The 12,540-nt window shown below is 43.5% G+C and overlaps 1 protein-coding gene across 1 annotated transcript in view; it reads left to right on the top strand.

Moving 5' to 3' along the window:
* LOC138946681 (pancreatic lipase-related protein 2-like) overlaps nucleotides 1-4,697 on the top strand; it is a 9,948-nt gene extending 5,251 nt beyond the window's left edge. Inside the window, exons 4-7 of the mRNA XM_070318102.1 lie at nucleotides 433-670; nucleotides 1,614-1,727; nucleotides 2,476-2,589; nucleotides 4,011-4,697. Of these exons, the coding sequence (XP_070174203.1) occupies nucleotides 433-670; nucleotides 1,614-1,727; nucleotides 2,476-2,589; nucleotides 4,011-4,222 (678 nt within the window). The 3' untranslated portion in view covers nucleotides 4,223-4,697. The remainder of the gene's footprint in view (nucleotides 1-432; nucleotides 671-1,613; nucleotides 1,728-2,475; nucleotides 2,590-4,010) is intronic.
* Nucleotides 4,698-12,540: the final 7,843 nt, after the last annotated feature.

A 12,540-nucleotide genomic window follows, 5' to 3' on the forward strand; every position in this document is an offset into this window, starting at 1 on the left:
TCCCTTTGTTTATTGGATACTTCACGTTCCTGTACTCTTGGTGTTGTCTTTACTTAGAGTGATAATTGCGAAGAGCCGTCTTGAGTTGGTTTAATGATATCCGATAGCGATACATGCACAGCCTGGCGGTGACCTTACCGTTCATTTTCATCTGCTGATATGATGTTGAAGACACCCAGACAAACTTCGATCTCGACATTCTTCGTAGATTGCTCAGAAGAGGTGACAGAGCTTTCACGTGACGCCGTTATACATGCTATGACGTCTTTTAGAACTTTGTTTGGCCTTTGACGTCAGAGATTTCAGTTCGAAAGAGAGGGTGAAAAAGAGGTTTTTGTTTTAAAATTTTTTTATCGATATCATATGTCTTTAATCGGTGTCGTTTTGTTATCGTATGTCTTTAATCGGTGTCGTTTAATAATTGTCTTTAAGGTTCCAAACGTGATAGCCGTCGACTGGAAGGAAGGAGCCAAGCCACCGAACTACATCCGCGCCGCTGCCAACACCCGGGTGGTCGGGGCTCATATAGCCACCCTGATCAAGACACTCGGGGTGGATCCAGCCAATGTCCATCTCATCGGTCACTCGCTTGGTGCTCACGTGGCTGGCTATGCCGGGGAGAAGTTCGGACATTCCAGCTTCTCTAGAACCAAGATTGGGAGAATCACAGGTATGTTGTGCATGGTGACATTGTGTCAGTCATAGTTTGTGTCTGCAGGATATGTCTGAGGGGCGGGGACGTAGCTCAGTCGGAAGCGCGCTGGCTTTGTAACCAGTTCATCGCTATCAGCGGACGTTCAAATCCCCGGTTCGGCGAGAGATTTATTTCTCGGAGTCAACTTTGTGCAGACTCTCTTAGGTGTCCGAACACCCCCCGTGTGCACACATGCGCACGGAAAAGAACCCACGTTCACAGCGAAAGTCTGAGGGCTTGGAAAACACATAACGAAGACACGCATGCATCATCCCTCGTCTCTGATTATCATGATCGTATGTCGAGACTTTGACGAGACAAACCCAATGCTGGTGTGTCGAAGAAGACAGCCACAGGGGGCTTGTTCGAGTCAAAGTATCACACCATATCTTCAGCATATTACCAATACATGTCCCAATATAGGCCAACTGGTCTAGGAGGAATTTGTTTTGGTCAAGGAAGCAAAAGGCTGCAATCTAGGGCCACCTGAGCTCAGAAACTGTCATTTAATCATCTCTCTCTCTCTCTCTCTCTCTCTCTCTCTCTCTCTCTCTCTCTCTCTCTCTCTCTTTTTTTTTTCTCTGACGGGGGGGGGGGGGGGGGTCCCTTAGCCCCCCCCCCCTAAATCCGCCACTGAGTCACTAACAATGCCCTTACTTTTTCCTCATATCCTTTGTCTTATATCTGTTTATTAGCAGTGCGCACTTTTCTTTTGTTTATCATCTCGTGCTTTCACGATGTCTAAGAGTTCATGCACATGTGTCTATTTCAATGCGCAGTAACTTGAGTATGTCCATGGCTTACTTTAACGAATGACTACAGCGTGACTCTTGCGGAAATAAGGAAAGTTAACATTGTTCTTTATACTTTCTGTCGATTTCAAGATTACAGTATTTTGCGGTGATATGTTTATCCACAGGTTTAGACCCTGCATCCCAATTGTTTGAAAGGTTCGACAAGCGTGTCAAACTGGACGCCAATGACGCAGCTTTCGTTGACGTCATCCACACTGACGCACCAGTAATCGTTGGAGGTACGTCACTGTTTTTAAATAGCAAGTAGCCTATATTATTTTTGCTGTTTGTTTCTGTCCTCTTATTCTTTCGCTTCTTCTTCACGACTTGCAGTGGGATTAGGGACTAAGCGCGTGGTGGCCGCCATTTCTAACAGTTCCGGTGTGTTTTTTCACAAGAATTATGGAAGATGTCGTCACAACCGCGTCAAATGTATCATAAGATCTTGTTTTTAAACAAAGGGACGTAATCTGAAAGTGATTGTGAACCTCTGCCGGCTGTCTCTGCGGAAAGAAAAATCGGAAAGTGTAAAATATGTTTCCCATGCGGTGAAGCATGTGAGAATTGTGTGAGAGAACGTTCACCAAGAATTTACTTTCGCAAAGTGAGTATATCTGAAGCTAGGTTACGGCGAACAAGGCTACTGCGTGCTTATCAGTCCTGCGAAGCAATCCATTTTGTAGTGAAGTTTCCGCCACGTGTTTGTCCACGTGTTTTTGACCGGAAGTTCATTGTCCCCCAACCAACCTCCACCTTGGGTCTGTTAATTATGCTGGGTCACGGTGTCCTGCAAGTCGTGAATATGACATTATTTTGTTTCATTTTTCATTTATCATTGGTTGGTTGCTTGGTTAGGCCGTTGTGTTGGTTTGTTGGTTGATAAGCTTTCTTTGCTGCTTAGTTGAAATGTGATGTGAGCGATTCTTCACTCTGAGTGCTTTTGATAAGAAAATGTTGAAGAATTCTGAATGGACTGTTTGAGTGCAGGCTTTGGTGTGAAGAAGAAAGCTGGTCACGTGGACTTCTACCCCAATGGCGGCAGCAGAATGCCCGGATGCAAAAACAAGATCGTCTCTCTGATCACTCTCAATGACATTCGTGGTAAGAGCACTTCTTAGAAAGCATGAATTCCGCATCTTTTTTTTTTTTTTTTTTGGGGGGGGGGGGGGGTCCTGAGAAAGTATGCATTTGTTTTCCTTCTTTCTTTCTTTGTTTCTTTTTTTTATTATTTTTTTTAACATATCTTTACTTCTTTTACATACATGTATAACATTACAACATTAACAAACACACACAAATGTAATGCATCTTCAACAACAACAAAAACATAATAGACATACGGGCACATATTCAATATTCGGCCCATTTCGTACTTTCCATGTAATTTTTACATTTAGTCAAGTTTTGACTAAATGTTTTAACATAGAGGGGGAATCGAGACGAGGGTCGTGGTGTATGTGTGTGTGTGTGTCTGTCTGTGCGTGTGTGTGTGTAGAGCGATTCAGACCAAACTACTGGACCGATCTGTATGAAATTTGACATGAGAGTTCCTGGGAATGATATCCCCGGACGTTTTTTTCTTTTTTTCGATAAATACTTTTGATGACGTCATATCCGGCTTTTTGTAAAAGTTGAGGCGGCACTGTCACACCCTCATTTTTCAATTAAATTGATTGATATTTTGGCAAAGCAATCTTCGACAAAGGCCGGGGTTTGGTATTGCATTTCAGCTTGGTGGCTTAAAAACTAATGAGTGAGTTTGGTCATTAAAAATCGGAAACTTGTAAAAAAAAAATATTTTTTTATTAAACGATCCAAAAACAATTTCATCTTATTCTTTGTCATTTTTTGATTCCAAAAGCATATACATATGTTATATTTGGATTAAAATCAAGTTCTGAAAATTAAAAATATAAAAATTATGATCAAAAATAAATTTCCGAAATCGATTTAAAAACAATTTCATCTTATTCCTTGTCGTTTCCTGATTCCAAAAACATATAGATATGATATGTTTGGATTAAAAACACGCTCAGAAAGTTAAAACGAAGAGAGGCACAGAAAAGCGTGCTATGCAGCACAGCGAAACCACTACCGCGCTAAACAGGCTCGTCAGTTTCACTCCGTTATGCACAAACGGCGGACTACGGTCATTGTGAAAAAATGCAGTGCGTTCAGTTTCATTCTGTGAGTTCCACAGCTTGACTAAATGTAGTAATTTCGCCTTACGCGACTTGTTTATCTTTCCGGGGAGCATACACGCCTTTTAGGAGGATATGAGCTGCTGTGATGAGTTATTTCCCTTCGCTCAGCGAAGCGATGATAGTCCAAGCGTTTACAACAGTATCAGCAGGTGTGCACATAATAGAGGGAGGGGTACAAGGGCTGAGCCTTTTTTATTTTTTTTATTTTTTTATTTTTTTTTAAAGCGGACAAACACTCAAGTCCTTAACCGTAGGACTTTTAATATCAATTTTACTACTGGGCTGAGCCTATTTATTTCTCGTTTCTTCCCCTTTCAGATAGCATCCCCTGCAGCCACAACCGAGCACCGGAATATTTCATCGCCAGTATCAGTGACAACGACTTCACGGCCTACCACTGCCGCAGCCGACATCGGTGGCGTTCCTGCACGTCTTGCTCGCAAGATGGCTGCAACAGAATGGGGTACCACGCCACCCCGCAGCCGGCCGGTCTCTTTGTACTGGGTACTGGGAGCAGCTACCCGTTCTAAGTCGGGTGTAGATTATTTAGTACTGGCACCAGAATCGCGAAAAACAGCTTGAAAGTCGTTTGTTCGTGTCAATGCTTGTTTTTCTCTCAGGTGCCAGAAGTTGTAGAGTGCTTACTTCCCTTTGTATCTCAGAGCTTCCAGTTAGTTTCAAGGCACAGCCTTTTTGCTGTGCAGGCGATCAGTTATGGGAACCAACACAGACTTCCCCAAGCTTATATATTGGATAAAAAAAATGCTTCTACTTGGTCACAGACACAACAAACAGCTTTCATGGGATAAGGGCATTCTTCCACTTGGGAACATACCAAAAATGAACAGTCTGGCTGCTTAGGCCAAATAAAAATATATGTTGGTTTAGGGTAACCCGACACCCTATTTTTTCCTGCCGACCCTAAAACATTTTTTTTTCATTTCTCAAAAACAATGTTGCGAACCATATATGTCTAACTGTCGAAATAAAATGAAATTAAATATCCGTAGCTTTTGTGATATGTGTGTGTGTGTGTGTGTGTGTGTGTGTGTGTGTGTGTGTGTGTGTGTGTGTGTGTGTGCGTGCGGTGTGTGTGTGTGTGTTCGTGCGTGCTTCAGTGCGCGTGTGTGTGTGAGTGCAAGCTCGCTGTAACATTTATTTCCCTTTACTCAGCGAGGGGGGAACATTTTCGAGTTGAGTAAACACTACGGTATCACTAGAGTCATTCTGTTGGTGTACGTGTAGTTGTGTTTTTGTCTGTCGCCCGGTCTGTTCGTGGGTCTGACTGTCTCGTTCGACTTTTTGTTCTCAAGACTGATCATATTTTATCTTCAAGAGATCAAAGGGAAAAAATAAACGCCCCGGCGAAGATTCAAACTCTCGACCTCGAGACTTCGTGTCTCATGTCCGGCTAACCACTAGGCTACTGCGCCAATCGAGAAAAAGATGGGAAAGCATTGATATGAACTCATGTTATGTTATTCTTGAAGCAGCATGATTTATATCTCTATCCGCCCATTGTTCAGAAGTGAATACATGTATAACTATTTCTTAGATATCTGTTTTCAACTGGACAGAGCTTTGGTGAGATTCAATTACTGTTCTTGTCATTGTTCTTGCATGTTGTAAATAGAGATATCGCAGCTATTTGCATGGCGCGAATGTCACAGTCGTGTAGCATGACGGTGTAAACACGATGTACTGCGATTCCGTGAAACATGTTTGCAAATAAAGGCACATTTTGATAGCAGTTTTTATGTTTTTGCAACGCATGAATGGTAATTCAAGCGTAGAATGATATAAAATTATCAATTTTTGTATCTTTGAAAACACTAGTGAAGTAGCCTAGCGGTTAAGACATCGGCCCCGACATTTCGAGGCCCCGAGGCCTTGAGTTCGAATCTCTGCCAAGTCGTTTATTTTTTCTGCTGGATCCTTCTCGACAAATATGCTGAGCTCTGAGAGAGCAAACCGGATGTTACCACTGCAAAATTCAGGCGTTGACTGAAGCTCTCAAGGTCATACACGCCGTATAGGTGGGGTTTCGGGAAGCGTTTGCTGCATGATTTTATCCCTATTTTTCAACCTCGTTGCCCCGGAAAGTCATAAATAGACCACAGCTTTAATAAATAACGGTAAAGTCATGGACCACTGTTCTGCACTGCAGAGATGAGGGATGTTGCATGTTCCCAGAATATGGTCATTGTGTTTCGGGTCTAAAATGTTGTGTTGCTTATAATTATGCCACGGTACAACTGACAATATAGCATTTTGGCAGATAATAATGGCAAATATTTTCCGTTTCAACGTCTGCACGTGATATCACCCTGTCATGGCAGTGGAATCATAAAGTAGAACCTGCCAAGAGAGGACACCCTCGGGGCCGGCCAGCCCAATGTGTTACAGAGCGAGTGACTTGTCATTTTGGGTTCTTGTCTTTCGGAGTGTGCACGCCTCGGTCGCCCGACGATTGTAACAGTGATACATACAGTCGAACCTGTCGTTATCGACCAGCCAAGGGACCCACTAAGTGTGGTCGTTATCGACCAGCCAAGGGACCCACTAAGTGTGGTCGTTATCGACCAGCCAAGGGACCCACTAAGTGTGGTCGTTATCGACCAGCCAAGGGACCCACTAAGTGTGGTCGTTATCGACCAGCCAAGGGACCCACTAAGTGTGGTCGTTATCGACCAGCCAAGGGACCCACTAAGTGTAGTCGTTATCGACCAGCCAAGGGACCCACTAAGTGTGGTCGTTATCGACCAGCCAAGGGACCCACTAAGTGTGGTCGTTATCGACCAGCCAAGGGACCCACTAAGTGTGGTCGTTATCGACCAGCCAAGGGACCCACTAAGTGTGGTCGTTATCGACCAGCCAAGGGACCCACTAAGTGTGGTCGTTATCGACCAGCCAAGGGACCCACTAAGTGTGGTCGTTATCGACCAGCCAAGGGACCCACTAAGTGTGGTCGTTATCGACCAGCCAAGGGACCCACTAAGTGTGGTCGTTATCGACCAGCCAAGGGACCCACTAAGTGTGGTCGTTATCGACCAGCCAAGGGACCCACTAAGTGTGGTCGTTATCGACCAGCCAAGGGACCCACTAAGTGTGGTCGTTATCGTCCAGCCAAGGGACCCACTAAATGTGGTCGTTATCGACCAGCCAAGGGACCCGCTAAGTGTGGTCGTTTAAGAGAGGTGGTCGCTATGGAAAGGGGAATTGTAGGCTACTGAACAGGAGCTCGTCGCGATTGTTCGGGGTGTGGTCGTTGTGGGCATTTGGTCGTTATTGAGAGGCGGTCACCAGGGCAGGTGGTCGTTATTGAGAGGCGGTCACCAGGGCAGGTGGTCGTTATTGAGAGGCGGTCACCAGGGCAGGTTGTCGTTATTGAGAGGCGGTCACCAGGGCAGGTGGTCGTTATTGAGAGGCGGTCACCAGGGCAGGTGGTCGTTATTGAGAGGCGGTCACCAGGGCAGGTGGTCGTTATTGAGAGGCGGTCACCAGGGCAGGTGGTCGTTATTGAGAGGCGGTCGCCAGGGCAGGTGGTCGTTATTGAGAGGCGGTCGCCAGGGCAGGTGGTCGTTGTTGAGAGGCGGTCACCAGGGCAGGTGGTCGTTGTTGAGAGGCGGTCGCCAGGGCAGGTGGTCGTTATTGAGAGGCGGTCGCCAGGGCAGGTTCGACCGTACCAGCATGATTTTTTTTCCAGTTCATCAGTGTTCCAAGTCCCAGTAAAATAATTATGAAGTTTGGAGATCGAGTTAGATTCGTATTTTATTTTCATTATTTCGTATTTCAGTTTCTTCTTTGTTTTGATGCGTCGAGTGTCTGTAAAAGTAGCCACGACCGCCAGTTGTTAAAAAATAGTTTTCACCTAAAGTATCCATCGTTATCAGAGCTCTATGTAATACAATGTAGCGTGACATCAATCAGAAGGCATGGCGTCGAGTGTCACAACAGCTGGGAGAGTGTAGTGTCAGTGTAATACGACGGAGTGTCACAGCCATCATTCATCTGATCGCGGCGAGCCACAGATGCTGCATGATGGAAAAACCTGTCAAGGAAATCATTTTCAGGTTAACAATAACACAAAACGCGTAATGCAGAGGGGCGTTAAAGTCCCGAGACCTCTTCCTGAGACCTTCTCACACACACACACACACACACACACACACACACACACACACACACACACACACACACACACACACACACACACACACACACACACAGTGACACACACACACACAGTGACACACACTAACACACATACACACACACTCACACACGCACGCATGCACACCACACACACACACACACACACACACACACACACACACACACACACATACAAACACGCACACACACACACACACCGACACACACGCGCACGCATGCACACACACACAGACATACACACACACACATACAAACACACACACACACACACACACACACACACACACACACACACACACACACATACAAACACACCCACTCACACGCGCACGAAATTGTCAATGGGCGGGGGGGGTTTTGAACCCCCCTTGTAAGATCTAAAATAATCTTTGAAAAATTGAGGGTGGGTGGAATGAATTGAGGGTGGGTGGAATGAATTGAGGGTGGGTGGAATGAATTGAGGGTGGGTGGAATGAATTGAGGGTGGGTGGAATGAATTGAGGGTGGGTGGAATGAATTGAGGGTGGGTGGAATGAATTGAGGGTGGGTGGAATGAATTGAGGGTGGGTGGAATGAATTGAGGGTGGGTGGGGGTGTCTTTGAAGGGGGGTTCCACTGTAGCCATTGACTGAGTGTGACAGGTTGTCCGATAATGACATTCACCACACAATAAGAAAGTTGTGCCCGTGTCGTCTGATGCCTTGATTTCCTTGATTATAATCGAGTGCGCGCACAGCTTCTGCTTGGAGAAGTCCTGGGTATTCTTCGCAACGACCACACTAAAGTATGTGCATGATTTTGTCAGTTGTGTTGTTGTTGTTGTTGTTGTTGTTGTTGTTGTTGTTGTTGTTGTTGTTGGTGGTGGTGGTAGTGGTAGTGGCGGCGGCATGAACTTCTGATATTATAGTACGATATTTGTTATCTCTCTTTTGTTTTCTTTCTCAAAAGGAAAAAAACCAACAGTTTGTTGAGCACAAACTTTACTATAAAGACAAAACTGACATCGATGGACTGTGAGTAATAATCGTTCCTGATCTAATTATATATTTAAGGCTCTTAAACGTCGAAGCGCTGAAGTAGTCCTTGTAGATTCATTTTCTTCTGCTTCACTTATGTAATTAACTTTTATTTTTGTTGTTGCTCGTTTGTTTCCTTGTTATTTTCACTTATTGACCACTTTATATTTGCCATTTATATCCATGTATCTGTTTGTCTTTTCGGCTCACAAAACTGTGTGCCTATAAGTTGCTATTGCACCATGAAAACCGTGTAACTAGTCAGCTGAGCATATGCAGCTAAACGAAGGCAATAAGCTCCTGTTTGTTGTTATAGGTTTTTCTTCTTCTCTTTTTTTGTTTGTTTGTATTTTCTCATGAATATCAAATTTCGCTTTCAGCCAGCAATGACGTCAGCAAAGGTATTACTGGTGATGACGATAGTCTTGATGTCTATGACGTCAGTACGTGCTCCAAACCCTGGAGTGCCCGTTGACACACAGATCAGCTTTGGTTTGTTGCATGTTTGTCTTTTCGATGTCTACTCTGTCTCTCTATCTCTCAATTATTTTTATTTTTTGAGGGGGGATGGGGGGGTTGTTGTTGATGATTTGTTGTTGTTGTGGGATTTCAGCGAGAGAGGGGCGGGGTCAGACAAACAGACAGAGCGAAAGAGAGAATTTAACTAAACTTCACTGAATTTCATTTACCAAGGATTAAGATTAATGCTTTAAGTTTAAGTCTGTCCTTGCAAAAGAGAGAACAAGTCGCGTAAGGCGAAAATACAACATTTAGTCAAGTAGCTGTCGAACTCACAGAATGAAACTGAACGCAATGCCATTTTTCAGCAAGACCGTATACTCGTAGCATCGTCAATCCACCGCTCGTGGCAAAGGCAGTGAAATTGACAAGCCGAAGAGCGGGGTAGTAGTGCTCTCTCTCTCTCTCTCTCTCTCTCTCTCTCTCTCTCTCTCTCTCTCTCTCTCTCTCTCTCTCTCTCTCTCTCTCTCTCTCTCTCCTCTCTCTCTCTCTCTCTCTCCTCTCTCTCTCTCGATGGGTTCTCTCTCTCTCTTTCTCTCTCTCTCTCTCTCTCTCTCTCTCTCTCTCTCTCTCTCTCTCTCTCTCTAAAATCATTTTGTGGACGAAAGTTGACTCAAAACGAATCGTTTTCTATTCCACCCATTACTGTCCACGAGGTTGGAAAACTGATAGAACAGATGGCGAATAAAAAGTCAATGGGTCCCGATAAGATTCCTGTCCGGTTGCTCAAACTTGCTTTACCATACATAATTGATTCACTGACTTATGTCTACAACCTTGGCATACAACAAAACGTTTTTCCCTCTATTTTAAAATGTGCCAAGGTAGTGCCACTCCCAAAAAGCAAGGATCTTACGGACCCTAACAACTTTCGACCAATTTCCCTCTTACCTGTTTTATCTAAGCCTTTGGAGAAGCATATTCAGAAATATTTACTGGAATACATGGAACGAATGAATTTGTTTCATCCATTTCAGTCTGGATTTCGCTCTAAGCATTCATGCCACACTGCTCTCAGCTCTTTATGTGAAACTTGGTTATCAGCTATTAATGAGTCCGAAGTAACAGGAGCGTTATTCCTGGACTTTAAAAAAGCCTTTGACCTTGTAGACCACTCCTTATTATTAAAGAAATTACAATGCTACTTAAAAGATGACTCTGCTTGTGCCTTCTTCGAATCATATCTTTCAAAACGGACACAATATGTATTCATCAACTGTAAAACTTCGTCGAATGATTTTGTCAAAAGTGGTGTGCCTCAAGGGTCTGTATTAGGACCTATATTGTTCTGTATTTATATAAATGATTTACCTCTTCATGTGTCAGATGAGAAAGTAAGATGTGAGTTCTTTGCGGATGATTCATCAATCCACACCAGTCAGAAGTCTTTGGTAGCCGTCAACCAATCTCTTCAAAAAAGTATAGATGAGATGACAGAATGGTGCACCACTAATGCAATGGTTATTCACCCTGTTAAGACGAAAAGTATGGTGATTACAACTAGACAAAAACACCAATTAAAACCCTTACAACTTCAACTGTCAATTGATTCAACTCAAGTGCAACAAGTTAAAGAGCATAAATTATTAGGGGTTACCGTTGATCAAGAATTGAAATGGCAAACTCACTTGAGTAAAATTTGCAAATTAGTATCTAAAAATTTGTACTTATTGTCTAAATTAAGACATTATGCCGATGTGGAAGCACTCAAGTTGTTTTATTACGCTCACATAATGCCCCATATCAACTTTGCTTCAACACTTTGGGATAACTGCAGTGATGTTCATCTCAAACGACTCAATTCTCTTCATCGCCGTGCTGCAAAACTAATTCTGCATGAGTCAAATAAGCCAACAGATGATAAATTAAAGCTCCTTAATTTCCTTCCCTTGAAAGATCAGTTGACGCTAAACAAGGCTGTCTTTATGTACAAAGTAATTAACAATAATGTTCCTGGATATTTAAAATCACATTTCAGACATGACACAAAAAGATATGGGTCCCAGAACCTGATTCCCCCCATCCCTCGTCTAGACTTGTATAAGTCAAGTTTAGCCTTCTCAGGAGCATCTCTATGGAATTCCATACCCCTACCCCTCCGAAATGCCTCTTCTGTGAAAACGTTTAGGCGCCAGTTTCATTCCCGCTTAATGGGTAAATAGAACACTTTTCATGTCTGATTTTTTAGTGCTTTTTACATTTAGTCAAGTTATGTTTGTATTTTGATTTGTTCTTTATGTGTAAGTATTGATAATGATATACATGCGAATGATTGGGACAATTCCTCCCCACATTTGTTTTCTCCCTTTTGTTATTAGTTGTTTTGGATGTTTTTATGCAATGCATTATTGCAACAATGCTGCAATTTCCACACTACATGTTTTTCCCATTTTTGAATGTGTATACAAAACCATAACCCTTTTCTTATTACTATTTACATTATATACGTCTGTAAGTAACAATAACCTTGTCAATTTTACTATCTATATTATGTGCGTCTGTATTAAGTGTTTGTATAAAGGACAGGTTGTAAGATTAGGCTTTGCCTAAAACCTCTATCCTTTGGTAATAAAGTTCAGTTTCAGTTTCAGTTTCTCTCTCTCTCTCTCTCTCTCTCTCTCTCTCTCTCTCTCTCTCTCTCTTGGGGCGGGGACGTAGCTCAGTTGGTAGCGCGCTGGCTTTGTAGCCAGTTGGTCGCTATCAGCGTGGGTTCGATCCCCACGTTCGGCGAGAGATTTATTTCTCGGAGTCAACTTTGTGCAGACTCTCTTCGGTGTCCGAACACCCCCGTGTGCACACATGCGCACGAAAAAGATCCCACGTTCACAGCGAAAGTCTCAGGGCTTGGAAAACACGAAGACATGCATGCATCATCTCTCGTCTCCGATTATCATGATCGTATTTCGATACTTTGACGAGACAAACCCAATGCTGGTGTGTCGAAGAAGACAGCCACAGCGGACTTGTTCGAATCAAAGTATCACACCATATCTTCAACGTACTACCAATACCTGTCCCAATATAGACCAGTTGGTCTAAGAGGACGTTAAAACCCTAATAGTCAGTCAGTCAGTCAGTCTCTCTCTCTCTCTCTCTCTCTCTCTCTCTCTCTCTCTCTCTCTCTCTCTCTCTCTCTC

Source organism: Littorina saxatilis, linkage group LG1 (genome assembly GCF_037325665.1).
Source record: "Littorina saxatilis isolate snail1 linkage group LG1, US_GU_Lsax_2.0, whole genome shotgun sequence".
In the NCBI taxonomy this organism is placed as follows: domain Eukaryota; kingdom Metazoa; phylum Mollusca; class Gastropoda; order Littorinimorpha; family Littorinidae; genus Littorina; species Littorina saxatilis.